Raw genomic sequence first — 25,548 nt, 5'->3', positions numbered from 1 at the left:
GATATGATGAAATATAATAATTATTATTATTTATCATGTTTTATAGATAAATTCATTTTTTAAAAATTATGTATAATTTTCAGTGATTTCAAAATTTAAGTGTAATTATACATAGTTTAAAAATTATTTTTTAAGTAAATTCATTACTGAATTAATGATCTAATTAAAAATTATATTAACTCAATAAAATATTTAAATATAATAATAAGTTATTTAAAATTTTCGTGTTTTATATAATAAGTAAAAATATTCATAAATAAGGTATTATTATAGAATTTTTCAAAATTTTGAAAAAAAATCTAATTGTAATACAAGTTTTGTGTTTAACTGAAATTTTGAAAGGAAAAAATACTAATTTTTATTTAAATAAATATTCAAGCTCTTAAGGTTTAATTTCGTGAGAAATTACTTAAAATGTGAAAAATTTTAAGATATTAAAAGTATAATATTTTAAATATATGTAATAGACTTATTCATATAGCAGGCAACTCACTTGTTGTAGTAAGTCTAACCCAATTTGATTTAGGATTGGGAAAAGATTTTCATTTCCCAATATGTCTCGGCCTGACCCGACCTAAATTTGATTTATATAGTAAAAATAATTTTAAATTTAAGTTCAATTATAAAAATAAAAAAATAATATAAAAATAAAACTTTTAATTAATATTTAAATAGTGAAACGAGCTAATGATTGGGTAGAGTTGACCAAAAAACAAGGGCGAGTTTGAATTTTTTGAAACCGAGTTGTAGCCCAACCCAACATCTATATTTAAATGATAAAATATTTATTATTAAAATTATGAAATTATATTTTATTATTTAATATTATATAATTATTATTTATTTAATCATATAAATATTTTAAGGGCAAATCTAAATATATATATTTCCTATTCAAGGTAACGTCATATCACTAAAGAACTGTTATTACTAAGGGAAGTGAATAGAGGTGTAAAAGCTATTTCATTGAATGAGCCATTCTTCCAACCAAACTATTGAATTTCTATTCATCGTTGAATAAGGAGGGAATGAAATAGTCATTCCCCCAACCAAACATGATATATTGGGTAAATACGGAACGAAAATCTCAGAAATTTAAAATTTAAAATTTAAAATAATTCTTAAATCATAAAATCATAGATAAATTTTTTTTCGGAAAATGAATTACGCTTTTAAAAGAATAAGTTATTTTACATGAAAAAAGACTTATTTTATCTTAAAGCGTAAGTCATTTTCATTAATCAATTTATTTTCGTGAAACAAACAAAAAAATATAAAAATTTAAATATTTTCTGTAAAATATTTTATATGTAAACAAACGGACCCTACCTTATATATTTGAATCCATTTCCCCCACTTTTTTTAATAAAACAATTTGATTTTGTTATGAAAAATTAGCTTTCTGCAAATTACTTCTTTAATGAATTTTTTTGTTGATGCAAGCACTTATTTTAATTTATAAAATGATTTACATAAATATTATTTATTAAAAAACACTAAATTCAAGCTTACATCATATATTTAAAGAACTAAAATTAAGCCGTACATCACATACATACATCACATAGATCCCTGGGAAAATGATAAAGCACATTATCTTCTCAAAGAGAAATTTAAATTCGAATTTTAAAAACGACATTATTAAAAAGAATAATTACAAACCTCGAACATAGACTATAAAACAAAAATAAAAATATAATAAAATTAATAAAATTAAAAGAGAAATAATACAACTAAGAAGACGTAAGTTCAATCCCAAACCCAAAAATTTTAATTAAAACCCTCTGCCCCGATATGAATCTATAAGAACAGCTCAAGTCGAAACCCCATAGGTCCGGATTATTTTGCCATCCCTAAGACCAAGCCAACATGGAACTTTTCTGAACAATGGTGGCATGCAAAAAGGAACAATTACTAAGGCAACATCTCCATCTCAAACTCTCACAACATTTATTCTTGGTAAAACTATGAACAAAGACACAAATTCGAGTTCCGAGTCGGGTTACACTATCAAAAAGAAATGGTAATGTACTATACAAGGGAAGATGATTCTGAAACATAAAAACTCCGTGAAAACGCATCCTATGAGATGTATTTGGACATGAAATCCGAGATTAAGTTGCTTGATAGCAGCAGAGTACAATTTATGTGAAAATAGAACAAAGTGAACAAAATGGATGGACAATCATCAATTACACATATAACTTGTAGGGCATAGACCAGCAGAAGGAAAAAAACAAAACAAAACGAAACAATCATATGACCTATATGATTACTGTGCATGATGCCATTGCCAACCACCATCATCGATCCGCAACTTCAGTTTCGACACTCTTCATCTGAGGAAAATTTGTTTGCATGTAACTTGGTCTAGAGTACTAGGGCGTGACTCCGACAAGGGTATGCTCAATTACATGTTGAACATAGGCGTCAATTATAACTACTTGAGGAAAAAATGAAGAGTCTGAATGACATAAAATTAACGGACCACCTGAAAATTATGTTGTCCCCTTTCAGGTTGCAGATTATAATATGACACACAAACATTTGTTCTGCTTCGGTTGGCTTATTGCTTTCTTCTCTGCTCATTGGTGAAAGATAACAAAAGTTAATTTAAAGGAACACACACAAAAAGCACCATCAAAAAAGTTCCAAGTTCAGAAAAGGACAACACGAGAAGGTAGCATGAATGCATGGTTGGTTTCAGCCCAGAACCTAATACTATAAACAAGAAATGGCCAAGCAAACCAAGTTTTCAATTTGACCTAAAAAGCAGAAAACCTCTACCAGCGGTAAAAGTACCATGATTGCCCTTATACTAGGAGTCAGATTACATTTTGCCCCTTTATTCAAAAAATGGGTAATTTTGTTCCTATATGTTAGATCAAAGATCAAACTAGCCCTTTCTGTGAAAAATTTCATCAATCTCTACCGGTAAAAGCTGCTGTGGCTACCAAAATAACCTGATAGTTATACAAAATGATCACATGTACCTCATTTTGATATACATGAACCAATTTTTAACATTTGAAATGCGTGAAACTTTTAACAAAAGGACCAGTTTGCTCTTTGATATAGAGACTAATTTGTTCATTTTTTGCATAAAAGGGACAAAATGCACTCCGACTCCTAGTACAAGGACCTCCATGGTACTTATACCCTCAAACAGCAAATTTGAACAATTTCTGAACAAACGGGTTTTCCCTTTTTAACCTAAAGAGCATTATCACAAAATGACAAAAGGAAATAGATGTTTATTGCTTGTTATGGAAAAGGATTTCCACTTATATATATATATATATATATAACCTTAAAACGATGAAATCGTTACCGCTTGTTATGAAAATTTTCATATTATCATTTTCGAAATCCTACCTTTCTCCAGAGGAGGTTGAACAATGACATGCATAGTCGTCACCCCACCAGGAATACTGCAAAGAGGGCTCTGGCATTCTCCCAATGTTTTGTTATTCTCCAGTATTTTTCCCGCACTAATTAGCTTGACATCTTTCATTGTCCTTGGACCATTCTCCTTCTCTGCCAAAATTAAATTCGTATATTTACACATGGAATTTTAGTGACTGAAAAAAAAGAGCAGAGATATCTTGTAGTATATAGGAATGGTTAATGCCATTCAATCAGAGACAATTTGTGTGCTTTACTAAAACGCTGGCTGCTGCATTTTACGGTTTTCCTCATGTGTCAAATGCAAGGTAAACCAAGAGCTAGATGGCAGAACTTAGCTCGACCTAAGCTTTTAGTTGAATCGAGTAACTTCAATTTACAATTAAAACTAACTGCAAATACTTCCATATGCTGACAAAATATACCAAAAAAACGCAAAGCACCTAAGAGCGAGAATCGAGAAAGAGAAATTGACAAATTTCTAGATCATCTCAGCTTGGAATTAGACTATAAAATATTCAAAAAAAGTGCCTCATAGTGTTCGAAAAGGACACATCTAAAAGCCACATTTTCCAACAGAAACCGTATGATGCAATGAAGCAAGCCAAAAACCTTATAATATGTCAATTTATCTGCCGACTTCTTTGGATAACTACAAACATCATTTATCAAAAGAAAAAAAACAATGAGTTTACTGGGAAAAAAAGCCCAAAAACATTCTTAATTCATATATTGTAGCATGTTATCTTGGTTGCCTTGGAAATATTTCATTCATAAAGCAACAATGGTAAGGTAAGAATACCATGGAGGTTCTTGTACTAGGAGTCAAATTGCATTTTGCTCCCTCTATTCAAAAAATGAACAAATTAGTCCCTGTACGTTAATCAAAAAGCACATTGATCCCCTGCTAAAAGGTCCATCTCTACCGTTAAAAACTGGTCACCGTATGCCAAAATGAGGTATTCATGACACGCCACATATAATGGTCTGGTTATTCTACCAACCATGCTGGTTTTTAATTGTGGAAATGGATGAGATTTAACAAAAAGGACTCATTTGCTCTTTGATCTATTGTATAGGGGCTAGTTTGCCCAATTTTTTAGTAAAGGGGGCAAAAATGCAATCTGGCTCCTAAAATAAGGACCTTCATGGTACTTCACAGCATTTCTAATCAATTTACTGATCAAAGAATGTAATTTTGTCCTAAGGAAATAAAGTACAATAGAATTATTCTATTTTCTTGAGTCGTTTCTCTCATCTGAATATTAAACCCACAATACAAATATACCATACAAATTTCGGAAAGCAACATCATATGGAACAATGAAACATCAAGAAAAAAACAATTAGATGAACATATAGAAGATACAATATTCATTTGGATTTAATCAAACACCAAATAGTACAAGTAAACTATCCAAACTTTGAAAAAGCAATATCATGTTTCATGATCCTATACTTTCAAACCAAATAGAACAACAAAACATGAACCAATAAAGGTAAAAGTACCATAGAGGCCCTATACCAGGAATCAGATTGCATTTTGCCCCTTCTACTTAAAAATTGGGTAACTTAGTCCCTGTACATTATATCAAAAAGCAATTTGATCCTTTTTGTTAAAAATTTCTTAAAAATTGACTTGATTGATGGAGTAACCATATAGTTACCACATGTACCTCAAGCTGACATACAGATCAGTTTTTAACAGCAAAAATAGATATAATTTTTAACAAAATGATTAATTTTTGCCCATTTTTTAATAGGGGCAAAATACAAATTGACTCCTAGTTTAGGGGCCTCTATGGTACTTTTACCACCAACAAACAATTAGACGAAAGGCAGATAGCATATACAATATTCATTCGGTGTTAATCAAAGACCAAACTGACCTTTAGGCCACTGAGCAAGAACACTTTCCTTCAAGGTTGAAACACTGGTTGCAGCAGGAAAGGTTTTAGGTCCAATATCTGATCCGTCAATCAATCTAAACTTGATTTCTAGTTGATCTTGGACGCTAGCCATCTCCAGAAACTTTAAAAGACTTCAAAATCTGAAACCTCGAGATCTTTACTTAGGCCTTTTTCTCCTTAATTGTATACAAAAAAGCTCAATATGGATTGCTGTAATAGATACCAAGGGTCCTCTTCAAGTACTTGGTTTTCTCTATTTCTCAACTGGAAATTCTGCAAAATTGAATCGCTTGACTCAAAGATATATTTGAAACAGATATACAGGCAATATATTTGAAACAGATATACAGGCAATCTAGTTTAAGAAGGTATGTTAAAAGGCAACAACTTAAAAGAGAAAACCAAATAAGCAATCATCCACCAATAACAAAAGAATAACAAATCTCCATATTGTAGTCTTTTAAGATCACAAAATTATTTTCTCCAAAATCAAAACAAAATTAGAAACCTTGATGGGTTATCTTAGTTGAGTCCAAACCGGTCTGTGTCGGTTACTTTTTGCTGAAAAACTCCTAGCTTTGAATAAGAGAAAAAGAGAAACCGGTAAAATCAGCAAATAAGCAAACACCCACCAATAAAAAAGAAGAACAAATCTCCAAACTATATAGTCTTTTAAGATCACAAAATCAGCTTGAAATCCAAAATAGGTCACTCGAATAAACAAAGAAGTGAAAAAGCTTGATGGGTTATCTTACTTGAGTCCAAAACCGATCTTGGTCGATTTGAAAATTTCAAGAAAATGAAGAAAAGAGTCGCCGCCGCTGCTTTGATATACTGTTTTGATCATATCAAAGTCAATAATGAAAAAGAAAGAGAGAGAAATAAGTCGAAGAAGAGATCAAATGAGAAATCTCCTTCATAATCGAGGCTGTTTCGGAGTTTTCAAAGTCTTCTAAATGCATGGTCAATGCTTCCATTCTTGCCTTCTCCTCCCAATTTCCTAAGACAACGAAAATGGACAGATTTCTTTCTTTTCCTTCCTCTCCTTCACAAGGAATAAATATTAAAAAAAAGAAAAAAAAAACCACTTTTTTAGTTTTTTTTAAAACGACCACTCTAGTCCCTCTCAATTTTGATATTGAGCAAATTGGTCCCTCTTAAAAAATCAAAACAATTTATTGCCTGTCGATTTTGAAAGTGAGAAACTAATGACAATTAACCACAATATTAATATTTTTCTTCAATTTTAGATAAATTTGACTGGTATGGTAACAAATTTAGCTCTCATAATTTACATATTCTATCAATTTGGTCATAATTTAACAAATTTAGCCCATAATATTATCATAAATATGTATATGTTGAGGCTAAATTTATTGAAATTTTAGAATCAAGAATAAATTAACAAAATATGTAAATATTTAGTACTAAATTTTTATTATACCAATTAAATTATGCACAATTGATAAAAGACATTAACATCGTGATTAATTGTCCTTTATTACTCATTTTCAAAATTGACAAGTTGCTCCAATTTTTTTAGAGGGACTAATTTGCTCAATTTTAAAATTAAGAGGGATTAGAGAGATCTTTTTCCTAGTTTTCTAAATTACAATATTATAAAAAAAATTATGACTCAAATATGAAAAGTTACAAAATAATTACTCAACTATTCACTTTGGTTTTTTCACTAGTTGGCTAATGATGGTAGCTTTTAAATTCGAATAATAATAAATTTATCTGTCAACATTTATAAATTATATTAATTTAGTCTTGATTCTAAAAATTGACCCTCAACATTTATAAATTGTTTAATTTGATCTCTCTTTTTCACTTTTGTTTTTCCTTAAAACGTTGAGAGTTAAATTTAAAAGAATGAGAAAAGATTAAAGTTATTATTTTAAAATTTTGGATGTTTCTATTATTTGTATATTTCTAATAAATTTTTGCTGATAAATTTGTTTTTAGCTCTTTAGGTGAGAATGTCACCAAAAAAAAAAGTAAAATTGCAAAAAGACCAAATTACGCAATGTGTAGTTGGTTAGATTGTTTAGAATCAAGGCTAAATTGGCACAATGCATGAATGTTGAGGGTTAAAGTTGTATTATGCCAATTTTAAAATTTACCACCATTAGCCCTTTGGTGACCAAAAGAGATAATATTAAATAGTTGGGTGACCATTTTGTGGCATTATTTGATTGGCCACTAGGTTAAAAGATGGACTGAAAAACATAACGAAAGCATACTTCAAATACTTAATTTGGAAACAGGTATACTTTAAATACTAAATTGGACCCAAAAAAAAAATTTACATACCAAAATGAGAAAACGAGTATATTTTAAAAGTTAAATCGTGAATTAAGTTTTTTTTATAAGCCACACTAATTTTCTTGCTTTTGGAATCTATTTGCAAATAGAGGAAAAAATGCATATATGATCTAAATTTTTTTGCAAAAAAGAAAATCATTGAAGCAATAGTATTCTATAAATGTATTGGTGTATATATACAACATATATAAAGGAATAATAACTAAACCTAGTTGTATTTTTAATCTAAAACAACAAAGACAAACTGGATCTAAATATTTTTAAAGATAAAAGAGGTAGACATTAGCCACAAGTTTAAGGATTGAATTTATTTTAATAAAATTAATAAAACAAAAGGCATAAAACATAAAATTTCATATTTCAAAATAAAGATTAATGAGGAATATAACTTAATGTCATTGTAACATTTGTTTAATCAATTTTTGTGCATTTCATAATTGAAGCGCTTCATAACACTATATTAATATAGATTATCAGCTATAAAAATATCAGTTAATTAAACCTCAATTCTTAACCTAATGCAATGAATATAGAACTGTTGATGCATGATATCAACGAAGTTGGAGAAAGAGGAGGGGATTGTGATGAAGAAGGTTGATTCACACACGTCAAGGCTGAAAGTTGAAAAAGTAGGAGAGTGGAAGGGAGAATCGAGAGGAGAGGATGATGGCTTGGCCTTTTAGGCTTTGTTGGAAGGAAATGAGAGACCCCATTTTTATGTAGTGCTTTAAGGGTATTTATAGGAAATGTGATGGTTCCTAGGTGGTCCCCTCTTGAGGAGAGTGCACCTAATAATAACAGATGGCTTAACAGAGGACTCAACTGGGTGGTGAAGGATAGACGGTTACTTTCGTGTGGGGGTTAGCTAGTCAGTAAATGACCATTTGAACGGTACAAGGTGGAGGGTTGCTCACGGGTCTCTTCAATTGGTTTTCATGTTGCACGTGTCCTCATCGGGGTAAAGGTATAACAATAGTCCCCTCCCCCAGTCTAGAGGTAGGTTATAAAGTGACTGTGCATCGAGACCATCTACAAGTTGCCCCTACAGTGGTAGTTGTTGCAAATGAAGTAACAGGACGAAAGATGCAATTATTAGCCTGATGATTCGAGAATGTATGATGCCTTGCAAGGTTATTGAAATTCATGTCTACCCATTTTAACAATGTGTTGGTGGATTCCAAAAAGGGTATATATAGGGGGTTTAGTGGAACCTACATTATGGTCAACATTCATGTCTATAAAAATTGTCCCTGCTTTCTTAGTCGAAGGAAATGTTATAAAATGACCTTGCCTGAGACGAAAAGCAATGGTAAGATTTCTATGCCGTGAGTAAGGTTAATTTGGTTTAAGTAAAATTTGTTTGTATTTCTTCTTACAAAAATGGTGGTATTTTGTAAATATTTGTAATTTTTAAAACTAATATCGATAATGGCAATATAGAACGATCACAAAGCAGAAATAAAAGAAAAATAAAATACACAGATTTTACGTGGAACCCCTTTCGGAAAAAAACCATGGGCAGAGGAGGATAAATTCACTAATGTTGAAAACTGAATGATTCAAGAATAGTTTCGGTCATCGGCCTTAAGCCCTATACAGATCCCCTAGTTTTACCACTGTATTTTCTTTAACAGGAATTTGGGTCACACAACTCTAACAGGAATTATGCTTACATCATAGGCATTGCAAATGTTTGTAGGTATTTAAAATTATGCTAACGTTGAAGGTAAAACGACCATTCAAAAATAAGCTTGTCTCGAAGGTGATAGCAACCATTCGAGATTATGCAGATGTAATAAGATGAACCACCACTTGATGAATTAATCTGTAGTGGAATGAAAGTGAACCCTTAGTGGAAAGGTGTGAGAGCTGTAACTTGGGTGGTTCCGTGGAAGGGTACTTTGGGAGGTAGTCGTAGGAAGGTACTCATGGGAGGGTACTCGTAGGAAGGTATCATGGAAGGGTACCATATGTCGATTTTTGAAGATGCACCTCACTTTCGCGGAGAGCAACTAAACAATTCACAAAGCGGCTCGAATGTTAATTTTTGAAGATATGCCTCACCTCAGTAGAAAGCCATTGAACGGTTCATGGAAGGGCCCAAATGTTTATGTTTGGAGATATGCCTTGCCTCAGCAGAGAGTTGTTGAATGGTTCATGGACGGGCCCAAATGTTGATCACAGGTTGATCGCACTACCATCAGCTCTCACTGCTCAAAATTACATAGAAAGTAACAAATGTCTTACTCCCACACATGAGGGAGGCTTATAAAATCATTTGTCGATCACACTATTGTCGACTCTCGCAATCAAAAATCACGTGGAAAGTGATTCTACCACGGCGATAAAATCACTTTGAATTTACATGATTAATGTCATGTTGACCTCTCCTATATTGAGCAAAACTACCAAATAAAAAATGACAATATAAAAAATTTTATGAAAATAAAAACTGATTTACCACTTGATGAATATGTAGAATTTTAAATATAATATAAATGTAGGCGGTAGATATGCCCACTATGGATTTCTTTTATGAACTTTTAGCCCTTCTTTTTTTTTTTTTTCCATATTACGCCACTATCTTCTTTTTTATACATGCGTACCGATACATCTCATGGGAACAATCCGTGCTCACTAGCCATTCGTGGACACTTTCTCTTACCACCATATATATATATATATATTATTCATATGGAGGGAACCCCTCGTAGGTTCTCCTTGCTTTACCCTATATATTTATTCTTTTAACAAATAAAATATACACATACATGAATTGGAAATTCTGTCTTTAGAGGTAATCCTTCGTGGGGCCTTTTTCTATTCTTCTCTATGTATTCTTGCTTTTATGTAATATAATATGCATACTTTATATGCGTATAGGTGGGAGGTTAGTAGCTCCCTATATTCTATCATCAAAATTCATACAAAATATATACAAGTTTGGGAATGTTGAACACTCCCGTCGAGTTTAAACTCTACCGTAATGCCATCTTTAATATATAATTTTTTTATAACACGTACATATGAGGAACAGATAGTGGGTTCATACCCCACTTTCACTTATGATAATGTAATTTAGTATATTTGAATTTATATTTTTTTATATTAATAATAATACCGATGTTAAACTTAGTCGATCGTTAATTTTTTTTTTAATACCTATATACATGCAAGTGAGGGTATACCCCCAATTGGACCTTTTGTTGGTCTTTATCACTTGTTATCATTTCTTTTTTCTTTTTTTTTAACATATAAACATGGGAAGCTCACCTATCATTTAACAATGCTTGGGTTCATGTTCATCTCTACTTCAAATTTATATATAAGATGACCCTTCGTGGTTTCTTTTTAACAACTTTTATTATTATTATTTATAAAATATAAATACATGCATGTATGTATGTGACCCTTCGTGGGTTCCTTAAACCCCGCTTCATGGGATTGCTATTGCTATTCTTCTATTATACATGTATGATTAATATGCTTGTATGTAGATGGAGGGTGTAGCCACCCTATGTGCTTCTCTAACAACGTGGGACACCTCCTGCGGGAGTCTAGCTTTAATATATTTTTTTTTATTTAGATAAAATATAAACGAGATGGGTGGGTGTTGGACACCCCGACGAGTGAAACATATTATACACATGACATTGGATAATATATATATATATGTAAAGGAAAAAAAAGATCTGACCTGCGATAGGGATGGTGGGTTAGTGAAAAGGAAATGGAGGGGATGTCCATTGAGTTTAGTCATCAACTAAAGCATTCTAAATTCTAAACATATCAAGCTCACAACACAATCAAATAAGAAACCAAACAGCATACACGATCCAACCATGCATTAACTTGAGGATCATTGTGAAAGAGCTCAAAGAAAGCAATTGTAGGGACGAAATTATACAAACCAACAAAGGAAAACTAAAATGAAAAATGCAGGGAATGAAGCAAACAGCGAAAAAGAGGGGAAAATGAGTGATGGAGATGGATCTATTATGTTCTTGGCTGGAACAAGCTAATTCAATCCATGTTCACCGCACTATCGTTGATATAAGATATCAACAAGGTCGGTTCACCCACGCCGAGGCTAAGAGTATAAAAAAGTAGGAGAGTGAAAGAGAGAATTCAAAAACTCATATTTAATTTAAACATAATATGCAGAATGAATATAAAAAAAACCATATATATACCCATCTTAATAACAAATATTATCAAATACAAAGTATGTAATTGAAATTGAAATAACATTAAATTGCTGTTAGTTGAAGTGAAAAATCATTAAAATTTGTGATAATAATATATTTAGTAAAGCTAAAGAAACCAACCAATTTAAATTTAGAAGAAGAAAAAAGAAAGTAAATCCAATTTTAATATATATATATATATTGACAAAGTAAGTCGAAAAATTTTTTAGGGGTTGGATAAAATTTTAATTTTTATAGTTTATATTTTTATAATTTATAAAGGATTAAATTGAATTTTTATAATTTTAGGGGACTAAAGTATAATTTTACCTTTACTAATTTAAAATTTTAAAAATTCCAAGGACTTAAAATGAAATTTTCCATTTTAGGGGCAGGTGCCCATGCCAGCCCCTAGCTACGCCCTGTATATTGATACATATATAATAATATATTTATTTCTTTGAATAATCCTAAAATATTTTGTTTTTAGTTACCTTTTCCTTTAAAAACATCAACTTACTATTTAAATTTTTATATACATTTTGTGCATATAAATTCTTGGAATATAGAACTTTTTAGAAGTTACAAAATGTTAAAATAAAATTAATAAATTATTAAAATAAAATTATTAATTAAGCATAAATAAATTCATTTGGACATAAAATAATAATTTAATCACAAATAATTAAAATGGAAAAATAAATTTTAAATGTTGAGGTAGGGGTATAACAATAGTCCTCCCCCAGTCAAGAGGTAAGTCATAAAGTGATCTTGTCTCGAGACCATCACTACGTTGTCTCCACAGGTGGTAGTTGTTGCAAATAAAGTAGTGGGTGACAATTTGGAATGGGTTACCTTTAAAGGGTGATGCGACCCCGACCGCATCATGTTTTGAAACAATTCGACGACATCGAGATTGGCCCAAACTCGAGGAGCTTAAGTGCAAAATGAAGCTTTTAATTGCAGTTTGTTAATTTGGTTGTTGGAATAAGGACTTTGATTTATTTATTTTAGTTATTATAATATGAGACTTTAATTATGTCTTGTTTATTAAATGCATCTTTAATTAATGTTTTGCATTATTGATCTACATCTTTTAATTATGGCATGCATTATGTGTTCTGCATTTAATAAAGTCATTCATTATGTAACTCCCATGTTAATTAAAGTTTACATCTTTTAATGAAGTCATGCATTAATTAATTCATTGTTCATTTGGTTTACGTCTTAATTAAACCAAGCATTTAAGCATCCTAATTGTTAAATATGTTTGAGTTTGTTTATATAAGTATATTATTTAATTTGACTGTTATTTTTTTAATGCTTAAGTTTTAGTGTATTTAATTTTTCTTAAATAAATTGATTGTGTGGTTGTTGTAGGAAAGTCCAAAAGGCTGGTCACATAGCTACAAAAGGGCTGTTTGTTTGCCAAAAATAATCAAACGCTGTCACATTCAATTGGCTGTCTAGTTTTGGCATAAAAGAGTGTGCATTTGATCACTTAATTGCTGGTGCATATTTGGAACACCTTTTGTGGGTATTGAAAGCACTCAAAGCTCATAATGGTGACATTTCAAATGGGCTAAGAGTGACTCTTCAAGTCTGATCGGTTTATGCACTCAAAGCTAGTTATGGTGCCAATACACAAGCATTAAGGCATTTGGTTAAGGGGGAAATGAAGGGACATCAAGCAGCACATTTAATTGACCATTAAGCCTTCATCAAGTGAAGAGGCATGACTTTTCAACTATGCATGAATCAAGTGAAAAGACATGACTCTTTGGCTGCCCATTAAGAGTTATAATCGAATTTTAATATTTTCTTAATAGCTAATATGAATGTTGAATTTGAATAGTCATAATAATGCCTATAAACAGTTTGTAAGAAAACATTGTTTTGGGGAAACTTCTTTTGCCAAATTTATGAAATATTTGAAACTTGTGAGAATTCAAATTTCCTTGTTCTTTTTGGGATTGATCTGACTTATCAAGTTAGGTTTGTGGCGTTTTATCCTTCCTTTATTTTTCGAACTTATCACTGCAAAGTGTGGCATTCGTTATACCTTTGGTTCCTTTCTCTTTAGATAGTGGGTCAAGGTTTATTTGCTGATTTTACTTTTCATTATCCATCTAAGTGCTTGCAAGTCTTAGGTCAACAATCTCTATATTGTTGGTTTAGCCTTTGCCTTTGCCGAATTTCCTCTATCCATCTTCCAAACTCTTTGAACCTTTGTTTGAACCTATCTTCTATCCATTTTCAGCCTTTTCTTGTAACGAATCAAACTTACTCAATTTTTAGATTGGGCACACACATCAACTCGAAACCACATCAACCGAGTTCGTATCAAAGGGCGGATAGCCGTCAGTGATAAAGGGAAAGTATAAGGAAGTGCTTTTACTGGTTGAAAGGTGAAGAGAGGAAGAAACCCCCCAAAATTCACTTTGTAGTTCGATTGATAGTTATTAGCTCGATGATTCGGGAATATACAATGCCTTGCGAGGCTATTAAAATTCATGCCTACCCTTTTTAACAATGTGCTGGTGGATGGTATTTTTATTCGTAGTTGACTTGTATAATTTTTGCTTTGTGATTTAACGGGTGGTATGCCCATTAACTCGACAATCTGAGAATGTATAATGCATACTCTTACTAGTGGTGTAGTTGTCGATTAAAGGATATGAAATTATATTTTTGGAGATACGCCTCACCTCTGTGAGAAGTCGTTGAACAATTCATGTAGAGGCTTGAATGTGCTACCGTTGGCCTGTGGCTTGAAATTATGCTATGGATACATGTCGTGTGTATATTGTGGATACAACTATTGACAATGTAAAATGGTAGAGTTTCAAGCCATTCGTTAGCAATATAAAATGTAAGAAGTGCAAACTGTTTGTCGTCTATGTATAAGGTCTTACCATTGTTCAAGGGCACGAGTTTTTAGGACAATGATCCTGCCTAACTCATAGGCCCGAGCTTACGAGAGATCTTGTTTGGCTCAACAGTGTATCAAACACATCATTATTTTTATAGAGTAGTAGTAGTTTTTTTTTTTTCTGGATGGAGTATTTTGATACAAATACGTGTTAAGCATGGATAAATAGTTGATAACATTTTGGATTATTATTTAATACACTAGCAATGTAGTTTTTTTTTAACTTCACAAGCGAGCTTAAGAAATTATCATGTGTCTTACTTATTTAGTTTTTATTTTTTAAATATCAATTAAGGACACTCAACGGTTTCTTACGTCTATTTGTAGAGTTAAAAAACTCCACTACAAATGTATCAAATAATAATCCTAATATTTTATTATTCAAAAACCTAATAAATTATAATTATTAACAAATACTTGTGTTATAAAGACGTAACTTTATATAATGTTACTTATAAAACAACAAAATCCTATAAAATTATATCTTATTAAAACATACATACATATGAAAAGGTATGTTATGAAAAGACTTCTCTATAGTCATTTCAACAAATTTGCTTGGAGAGCATTGCTGTATATTAGCGCCATGTATATATATATATATATTCTATGCACCTTAAAACCATCATAATTTACTAATATTATTTTTTGTCTTATTTATATTTTTTTGTTCAACTGGTAAAAAGTCTAATTTTATTAAAAATTAATTAAATCCCTCACGAAAAAGACACTCAATTAAAATTTTAAATTCTTAAATTGTATCAATTAAGCTCTTTGAACAATATTTTTAGCTTTGACCATAATGTCCATAATGTCGCTAATGTGATAATTAACAATTTTGATGTGATAATTTATATTAACAACAAATGTTGACATGGCACTTCAACTGCCACGTTAGTAAAAAATAAAAACTATTTGAATTTTTTATGTCTGGAATAAAATTAATAAAATTAAATTTTATTTATATATTTTTTGAGTATTTTTATATACCCTAAAGGTATATTAAAATTAAAATATTGATACATATCTCATATTTTTAAAGAAAAATAAATTTTTATATTTTTATATTTTAAAAAAAACTAAGTTTGTAATGAATTTCTCCAAGTCCAGACATAAAAATGTTAAATAGTTTTTCTTTTCTTGTTGCTAAGTCATTAATAGTCATGTCAGTAACAATTAAAAATAAAACTTTTTGTAAAAACTTATTTAATGCAATTTAAAATTTAAAAACTTAAATAAATGTGTTTTTGCAAAAGGTTTAATTAAAATTTTTACCAAAATTCAGGGACTTTTTTTTTTCACCTATTAATCCCTTATTTTTCTAACAAAATCCTCAACTCTTAGCAGCGAAATTGCTACATCTGAAGTCGCTAGCTACTGTGGATGTATTTTGAAAACTCCATCTCCTGTCGGCTGCCTTCGAAATAATTTAACAATACATTTAAAATCAAGTAGAAAATAGCTGATTCAAAAATTTAATGTTAAATAGTAATTATTAAATTTATTAAGTTATACTATTTTAAAATTTTAATGCATCAAATATATTATTTCAGATATTACTTACAAAAAATTAATATCACGTTTATCATTTACATTAAGACTGAAATTTTGAAATTCAAAAAACATAGCGATTAAGAATGATCCAGTTAGAGAATATGGGCTAAATTTATAATTTTATACATAATATATGACTAATAGCATAATTTAACTAAACATATTTAACTGCTACCATTTGGCTACGACTAAAATTTCAAAATTCGAAAAGTCAAATTAAAGTATAGTTACTAAATCCACAACTTATACAAAATATAGGGTCTAACAGCAGAATTTAACCTGTTTCTTTTCCAAATAGAAAATAAATTAATAATAAATAAATAAAATATTGATTGTTTTGTTACAAAGTGAAAGAATAGAATTCCATGCCCTATGCTAATAATGGAAGTCCTTCCTACAAAATGTTAAAGATCTCTTACCCGGTTTTCATTGGTTAAATTACTTGAAGGGTCCTTCACTATAGGTTTATGAACAAATTAGCTCCTTTACTATAAAAATAAGCAATTTAATCTTTATACATTTAATTTTAAAGCAAATAGGTCAAAATTGAACATTAAAAGATGTTGATTCATCATGTTTTTAAAGTGACTTGAGAGAAGAAAATGAGCAATTTAGTTCTTGTCCTGTTTTAAATGTACAGAAATTTTTCTTTTTTTAATAAATGTCACTTTAAAACACGACAAGTCAATTAAATATACAGGGATTAAATTGCTCAATTTTATAATAAATGGACTAATTTAATCTTCAGCCTAATACAAGGACCCCAAACAATTTAACCATTTTTCATTTCACCTTGACTTGCTAGTGTGTTGTTCCGAGGTTATTTAATTCTAGTCCTCTAATTGTTTAACTAGGAGTCCATAATATGGCAATTCCTAACAAAATCATTGGAGTAGTTGACATACTTGGTCCAAAATGGCCGAAGATGCTTGAGGCCGATCGGCAGCCATGGTTTTAACTGGCCATTGTAATGAATAACAGCTGCTTTTTTCACGTTCTCAATATCGGTTTTACTCTGATAGCCTAAGCCAAGCATATGCCATGACGGGTCAATTGGATGAACATAACCTTTAAATGCAATCAGAGCGGGTGGTAGAGTTCCAAACTTCCACAATGTCAGGTTTGAATCCAGGTTCTGCCACAAAAGAAACCAAACAATAGGGTGAAACATGCTGTTGCTTACCAACAATTTACTATAAATGCTGCTTACCAAGACCTGGACCTGACCGATCAGTTCAACTAATTCTCAGTTCAAACAGTCAAACTGTCAAATAAAAAAGTTGAATTAACCAGTCTGGTCAGCAAAAGTACTATGAAGACCTCTATATTTGGAGTCATAATAAATTTTGACCCCTTCACTTAAAAAATGGGCTAATTAGTTCCTGTTCATTAAATCAAAGAGCAAACCAACTCTTTCTGTTAAAATTTTCATCTATTTCTTCTATTAAAAATTGGCGTGATTGACAAAATAACCAAATGGTTTCATGTGGCAGGCTACGTGTGCCTTATGTTAACGTATAGGGACTAATTTTTAACAATAAAAATGGATGGAATTTTTAATAGAAAGACCAATTTGCTTTTTAATCTAACTTACAATGGCTATTTTGCCTATTTTTTTAGTTGAAGGGGCAAAATACGATCTGACTCCTGGTATAAAGGCCTCCATTATACCTTTAACTAGTCTAATCAGATTTTTTTAATCCATGAAAGTACCACTGTCCACATTCATGTGTGACAAGTGAAAATGAGGATATGATCTATAAGTATTCAAAAATACATAAAAGTTTTACAAAAATCCAACCATACTCGTGTTGGATACAAATTGGTATCCAAAACTCACATCTGAGTCCAAGTAACATACAAAAAAGCTAGGTAAAAGTACCATGGAAGGCCCTATATTAAAAGTTAGATCGCATTTTACCCCTTCTACCCAAAAAAATGGCAAATTGGTTGTTAAAATTTGTTCTGTTCTGTTAAAATTTTCATTCATTTATACTGTTAAAAACCAGCATGACTAACAAAATAACCAAATGGTGATACGTGGCGTGTTATATGTACCTCATGCTAACATGCACAAATCAGTTTTTAACAGCATAAATGGATAAAATTTTTAACAAAAGAAGCAATTTGCTCTTTGAACTAACATACAGGTACTTAATTTGCCCATTTTTTGAATAGAGGAGACAAAATGCAATCCACCTACCTTTACCAAAGAAGTTGCTATTTGCTAACAAAGAGACTAAACACAAGTCAATTACGGTCTACTTTTAGTTGGCATGTGATAAATTACCTCTTTAAACCAGTGATGATACGTCTCTATTATATTTGTCTTCCTCCATGCACGAAGATCAAATATATTCATCCCATAAGCCCATGCACATTCATCAGGATCTAAATGCTTAGCTATAATAGGATGGGAAAAATTGAAGTAGTTTTTGAAACGTTTGGACATCACCCATTCACCTTCGCCTTTACAAGTTTCAACAGCTCCATTTACTTTTCCGTGCAGATCAATCTCCAAAAGAGGAGACAAATCACATTGAATTACAACATCATCATCTAAAAATATCACTTTCTCAAGGTCCGGAAACAGCTGTTCAAAACACGTAATCATAACATATATTTATGAGTATATGTAAGTGAAGAAATAGGTTAAAAGTATTATGGAGGCCCTTGTACTATGGAGTTGAATTATATTTTGCCTCCTCTACTCAAAAAATGGGTAAATTAATCTCTATACGTTAGATTAAAAAGCAAATTAGTCCTTTCTGTTAAAAATCTCATCTATTTGTATAGTTAAAAATTGGAGTGATTGATGGAATAACAAGACAATAATATGTGATGTGCCGTGTGTATCTCATACTAACGTATAGGAACCAATTTTCAACAACAGAAATTAATGAAATTTTTAACAGAATGATCAGTTTGCTCTTTAATATAATGAACATGAATTGATTTGCCCATTTTTTGAGTAAAGGAGGTAACATGCAATCTGACTCCTAGTACAAGGGCCTCCATGGTACTTTTCCCGAAGAAATAGTTCTAGACATAAGTAGATAGATACCTTGGGTAAATATATTCGAAGATGGTTGAGTAAGGATATGTACTTTGGACTTCGAACCTGCAATTTAGAAGCGAATTTTCGAGTAGTATCAGAGAGATTTGTCTCTGTAATATGACTGCCATGATAGTAATCTTTTATGTCGTTATGATTGTCTACGACGTCAAGCAAAGGAACATTCTCTCTAGTTAACCAATCAAATTGATGAACACCTTTCACTTCAACTATGGCAGGGGATACGAGGTTTAATGCAAACCAAGAATGCATAGCCGCATAAGTTTTCTTGTCTGTGATGATGTGGAAGACGATCTTGCTAGGTTCTAGTGATGATTCGACAGCAGAGGTAACAACTACCGAAGCAGCCAATATGTTGTCTGTTGACAGGATAAAGTGGTGGTAAGAATTGTTAGAAACCAAAGGCAGAAGCTCAGGAGAAGGCAATTGTCTACGTGCATGAGCATTGGATGAATATTCATTAGTTAAACGTAAAGAAAGACAATGGATGCCTCTTGGAATGGAACTTACTGCAAAGTGTTTGTTCATCAACTCTGAAAATCTAGATTCCATTATTTCTGTTTCAAGTTTCATTATCTGTGCAGAAATGATGAACACTAATTAGGAGGTAAACCAAACTTACAAATATACCAAATAAAATATAAAAGAAGATGAGTGGTCGGAATGGACAAGAACAGTAGAAGTTTATCCTATTAAGAAACAAAGCCTAGCATCGATTCAGGTTTCAGTAGATAAGCATCATACATAGTGAAATAGTTGGAGTCTAATTTTTGGCACTTTTTCTCACAGCATCAAATCTCTATGGTCTTTAAATTTCTTCCCTAAAATCATTAACACTAAAATAAATAACTGTATAAAGATGTTATATATGAATCAACTTAAATTGTTTGCACTTTTTCTTTTTGTCTACAAACTTATAGGAACTAAGCTGCATGAAACATTAAACTTCAAAAAGATATATTTGTATTTAAAATAACTACACCAATTTTTTAGCTTTAATAATGGACATCATCTCTCCCAAAATCCTTGGGATTAAGGCTCAGTAAAATCTAATTTATTCGAATGGTAGATATATTTCTTAAATTATTTTGCCAAAGATTTGCAGCGCTGAAAATTGAAATAGAAAAACCGGAGAGAAAACATAACAAAGGGAATAGAATGAAGAAGAGAAAGATAAAAGATCCAATTAGATAATATTATAAACGGTAAAAGTACCATGGAGGCCCCTGTACTAGGAGTCAGATTGCATTTTGCGTCCTTTACTCAAAATATGGGCAAATTAGTCCCTGTATATTAGATCAAAGAACAAATCAGTCCTTCTTGTTAAAAATTTTATCCATTTCTGCTGTTAAAATCCGGCGTAGCTGACAAAATAACCAAATAGTTACATGGGGCGTACCACATGTACCACATGCTGACGTATAATGACCAGTTTTTAACAATAAAAATGAATGAAATTTTTGACAGAAGGACCAATTTGCTTTTTGATCTAATATACAGAGACTATTTTACCCATTTTTTGAGTAGAGGGTGCAAAATGTAATCCGGTTCATAGTACAAAGGCCTCTATGGTACTTTTACCTATTATAGACATCAACAAATTAACAACTTGAAGCTTTCACAATAATAGTTCCATTTGTCATCTTTGTGAAATCATCTAGATTTGTTTCGTGTTAGATTCAATTTAATTTTCTCTAAGTATTGCCTGATATCCTGTTTGTTTTTGAAGCCAAGGGAAAGATAGTAAAATGCAAAAGTACCATTTAAGTTAATCTTCCATCTAGATTATGCATGCTTCATCGACACAGAGTTAAAAGCCTATAAAACCACTTAAATAAAACAAGCATTTAAACCTAGAACTTCTTGGTCTAACATAGTGACAAGAAAATTTTCCAACACCTATTCAACAACCAATAACAGTAAAGTAATGAACCCTAGCATGATAAAAAAAACAGTAAATTGAGAGTAACTATAATTTATATAAATAACAATACCGTTGCTCTTAACATTAATGCAAAGGTCTTTGCATCGTACTGGTTGTTCTTCATATCAGAAACAAGATGACTAAATGAATCCGGAAGCTTTAGTCCTTCTGGGATTTCCTCACTGTTTACTTGATTGAGAATCATATATAAGTCCTTAACTAGTCTCTGGCGAACCACCACCAAAAAAAAATCAACTCAAGTTGAAAATCATTACTAAATTTTTACTTTAAGAGCAAATTTAGAATGCATTTACGGCATCTAGAGAACATGATACTTACTCCTGAATCATCAACTCTACCAAGAATCCTTGGCCCTAATCGTCTACCTAAACAATCTGCACAGCGTACAAGAAAAAAAAGGTCATGGTGGCAATGAGAGCAGAGCTAACTAAAAATGTAACTAAAGAACATGTTCGATAAACAAATTATCATAGTAAAATTGGGCTACAAGCAATCAATTTCAAGCATCAATGAGGATGTTATTATATAAGTTTGACTCAGCCGGTTCTTATAGATTCCTATGGTAATATAAACATTTTTAAAACCTAGAATTGAGTAAGCTAATCTGTATAAATCAATTGGAAAAGAACTCAAACAGTGATAAAGAGTAAAAAATAACAAAAATAAGAATTCAATAGAAACATGACCATCAACTTGGAATCCTACAACTGAAATGTAGACACCAACATCTCGTCCTATTTCGGCCGGGAGTGGTATTCAAGTAAAGCCCTCCTAACAATGACGACTCCAATATTCAAACTTGGTCCAAATGCCTAAGGAAGAAGTCCACTTCCAGTTCTTCCAACCATTTGTTGGTGTTGCACTCATGTTTTATAACAATGCAAATAACTTTTTCAACTTTTAACACCAATACACTATATTGTCAATAGCATACACTACAAAATAAAGGTGTATGGACCAAGGAAATCATGGAACATAGCAACTTGCATATTTTGATTCAACTATAATCCAAAACATTCCAACATATTAACGAGCAAACTCCAAACCAAATCATATCCAACACTAATCGAAAAAAGATGGAAAAAATGATCATATCCACGGAATAAAATAAAATCAAGAGCAATCCCCTACCACCACACCTAGTGCAAAACAAAATCAGTTATCAACAAAATGAGAATCATGATAAACCGAGATTTCAAGGAAAAAAAAGGGTCTAGCATACCAACAAAACTAACCTGAAATGAAGATATTAAAAGAACAAGCATATTAGCTAATTTGTTCATACACAAACTAAATCAAATTGGCATTATAATATCAATCAAATCAAATGCACAACCAAAAATACATTAATAAGTTGACAGTTAGAATAATTAAGATTACAAGAATGGCCTAAAAGATAATAAAAGTAGTATATCAATGTACCTCTCACCCCCATTAAAATGCATAACAAAAAAAAAATACAGATCAAATCCAATAGTAAAGAAAAACCAAAAATCATAGAAATTAAAAGGGTACCAAATGAGGAGCACTTGTCGACACCTTCAAGAGTAAAAAAAGCGGTTAGAATGAAGCTAAAAGGTAGCAAGTAAGTGAGGATCAGAATGGTATGGAAAAGGGTCTTATACGAAATATGTGTAGCAGCCACCGTGATCTTCATCAAGTCAATAAACACATTGTTGTTTGATATGGTTATAATTCTCATGCTAAGCGAGACTTGAAGCGGCATCCTTGTCTATGCAGCCCAACTTCCGCTAAACAAATCTTCTCCACTCTCTCCAAAAACACACCACCTTTCCTATAGTTATCAAAATCAATGGTAGCTCCTCCACAATATCGTTCTCTGTTCTTTTCTATACCCAATTCTACCCCAATCACCATCGAATCCAATTTTTTTTTCTCTCTTTGTTTTCTGACTCAATATTTGTTTTCCTGGTCTGGGTTTCCTTTAAAACTTTCTTTTCTTTTGGTCTTTTTAACAAACACCTCCATTGCATTAAGTGTTTAACGTCCACCAAAAAAGGGGGTTTTTTTCTTCTTCATCCCTCTTTTTTGGAAAAAAATTTTGGGTCAAAGAATCAAACTAGTTGTTTTGAAATCTGGGTTGTGATTATTTAAGCTTTTAGCTTTGATTATATTTGCCTTCCAATGGCTCAAAAAAGAAATGAAAGAAGAAAGGAGGACTGGGAAGTTTACATTTTTGGGTATAATTTTGAGTTCGAATGAAAGCTTTTTATTTTTTTAATTAAATTTCTTTAGAAAAAGAATAAATTAATATTTAAACAAAATTAAAAATAAAAATTGGGGAAAATGAACCTTGATTTTGGATTTTACGAGTGAATAACATGTAGGGTGAAGAAAAGGTGGATGGTAGAGGATAGAGTGAGCATTATATTTTCTCCTAATTTTATGGGGAAGCATTTGCTTTATATGTGGATGTTATTTTCTTAATTTTAGTTTTTTTTAGGCTTAATTCATGGTTTTTTTTATTTTATTTTGATATTTATATTTTTTATTTTAATTAAATATTTAAAGTACTAAAACATATAGTTTTTAATTTAATTATAAATGAATGTTAAAAAAGAACGTACCAATCACGTGATATCGCATGGTTAATTCGTTTTCACTTGAGCTTCAGATTGATTTTGGCTTGAGTTCCTTATCTTAGAGTCTTTTTGGATGGACATTTACTTCTAGTACGATACGTTGAGTTTTCTTTTTGTCTCATATTAAAATATCGTTATAGTATTTAATCTTATCAACATTAATATTTTTACACTAACCGTAGATAAACACGAGACCCTTAGAGAATAATTTGTGGCAACCCTTTAAGCTTCCTTTAATATTTTTTCTTATTTTGGTAAATGGCTCTTCTGTTAGCTAGGTTTTGAAAGTGGGTATGGAAAAATCAAATTATTTTCCTATTTTTTCTATATGTTTTAGTTAGGTGCTAGGCAAACAATTTGAGGGTAAGTTTAGATGGGCGGTGCATTTAGTTACGGTTAGTGTAAAAATAACGATGGCAGTGAAATTAAATATTATAACAATACTATAGCGTGAGATAAAAAATAATCTAAACACACCTCACTATACCTAATTGCCCATCTAAACTTACCTTGAATCTTGAAATTAATATTAAAGCACCATGAACAAGAAGTAGAAGATGAATTCAGATTTTTTTTTTTAATTTTAAATATTTAATTATTTAATGAAATTAATAGGTTCTATTTTGGGGTTGGGATGATAGGAGCAGATGAATTTTGATGATGAGGAATGAAAAGTTAAAACTAACCAGATGAATATTGATTTTTCTTTTTTATTAATATTTAATTATACATTTTTTATTTTTTATCTATTTATTTTATTTTATAATTATTTTAAGGTTTATATATATTTAATAAAAAAATTCTAAAAGCAACACAAGATACACATTTTAATTGGCTATCAATTTTGTTAACATCAGCTAAGAAAATGAATTAAAAACAATAACTGAATTATAATTTAGGTATTAAAGTTTCATTCGCCAATCTAAAAAATGAGTCTAAAATTCTCCTCAAGCTCAGTTTAGATTAAAAACGTTAAATCGAACCCGATTCAATCGCAAGATATTAATTTTTTAGATTTTTAATATAAAATAAATTTAAAAATATAATACATCAAATATACTAAAAATATTAAAATAAATGTTTAGCAACAAATTGAAAATACATTAAAAAAGTCATTTTACTTAAATAATACTAAGATAGTTGCAACTTAGCAAGTAAATACTTCTAAAATAGTAGTAAAATTAACAATAAAATAAGGATTATACAATATTCAAACAATAATAATAAAATGGTAGCAGAACAATAGTGAAATGGTAGCAATACAACCTGAGGCCCAACATGTTAAAAAAATAAACCTTATTTTTTATCTAACCCTATTTTTCGAACATATAAACCCCAATAGAGTCACCTAGCTTTTTCTTTTCATCCTTCTTAGGGCTAGTTTGGCAATACTTTTGAAAAGTGTTGTGGGAAAGTGCTTTTGAAAAGTTTAGTTTAAAATTTGAGTGTTTAGCATTACTGTCAAAAAGTGCTTTTGAAAAATAAAATGTCAATTTTAGACATGTTATTATCAAATAACAAATATTTATTTAAATAAAATTTAAATTAGTTAATATTATTATATTTTATTAAGAATATAAAAAATTTATTATAGCTTGTTGTTAATAT

At 30.7% G+C, this 25,548-nt stretch overlaps 2 protein-coding genes and 1 long non-coding RNA gene across 5 annotated transcripts; all 3 read right to left on the bottom strand.

Moving 5' to 3' along the window:
• Positions 1–1,927: 1,927 nt before the first annotated feature.
• Positions 1,928–6,397, bottom strand: LOC108454372 (membrane-anchored ubiquitin-fold protein 2). Of its 3 annotated transcripts, none has more exons than XM_017752814.2 (5): positions 6,071–6,397; positions 5,824–5,891; positions 5,295–5,588; positions 3,376–3,537; positions 1,928–2,581 (listed from the first exon to the last, which is right to left on the bottom strand). In XM_017752814.2, the coding sequence occupies exons 3-5, from the start codon at positions 5,425–5,427 to the stop codon at positions 2,526–2,528; spliced, it is 351 nt and encodes a 116-aa protein (XP_017608303.1). In that variant the 5' UTR covers positions 5,428–5,588; positions 5,824–5,891; positions 6,071–6,397; the 3' UTR covers positions 1,928–2,525. The 3 variants fall into 3 exon arrangements, with proteins under 3 accessions (XP_017608303.1, XP_052874507.1, XP_017608302.1); XM_053018547.1 differs by having other exon boundaries at positions 5,824–5,887; XM_017752813.2 differs by lacking the exon at positions 5,824–5,891 and having other exon boundaries at positions 6,071–6,396.
• Positions 6,398–10,987: 4,590 nt separating this feature from the next.
• On the bottom strand, positions 10,988–11,534 carry LOC128280434 (uncharacterized). The gene is made up of 2 exons (XR_008270579.1): positions 11,341–11,534; positions 10,988–11,190 (listed from the first exon to the last, which is right to left on the bottom strand). It is a non-coding gene; the product is annotated as an uncharacterized LOC128280434 (long non-coding RNA).
• Positions 11,535–16,598: 5,064 nt separating this feature from the next.
• On the bottom strand, positions 16,599–23,730 carry LOC108456104 (probable galacturonosyltransferase 14). The gene is made up of 6 exons (XM_017754702.2): positions 22,853–23,730; positions 21,656–21,711; positions 21,387–21,542; positions 19,381–19,968; positions 18,607–18,909; positions 16,599–17,451 (listed from the first exon to the last, which is right to left on the bottom strand). Exons 1-6 carry the CDS (start codon positions 23,061–23,063, stop codon positions 17,167–17,169), a joined length of 1,599 nt encoding a protein of 532 aa, XP_017610191.1. The 5' UTR covers positions 23,064–23,730; the 3' UTR covers positions 16,599–17,166.
• Between the last annotated feature and the right edge of the window lie 1,818 nt (positions 23,731–25,548).

This window comes from Gossypium arboreum, chromosome 9 (genome assembly GCF_025698485.1).
Source record: "Gossypium arboreum isolate Shixiya-1 chromosome 9, ASM2569848v2, whole genome shotgun sequence".
In the NCBI taxonomy this organism is placed as follows: Eukaryota; Viridiplantae; Streptophyta; class Magnoliopsida; order Malvales; family Malvaceae; genus Gossypium; species Gossypium arboreum.
The sequence above is the reverse complement of the archived record's forward strand: the minus strand, read 5'-3'. Positions and strand labels throughout refer to the sequence as shown.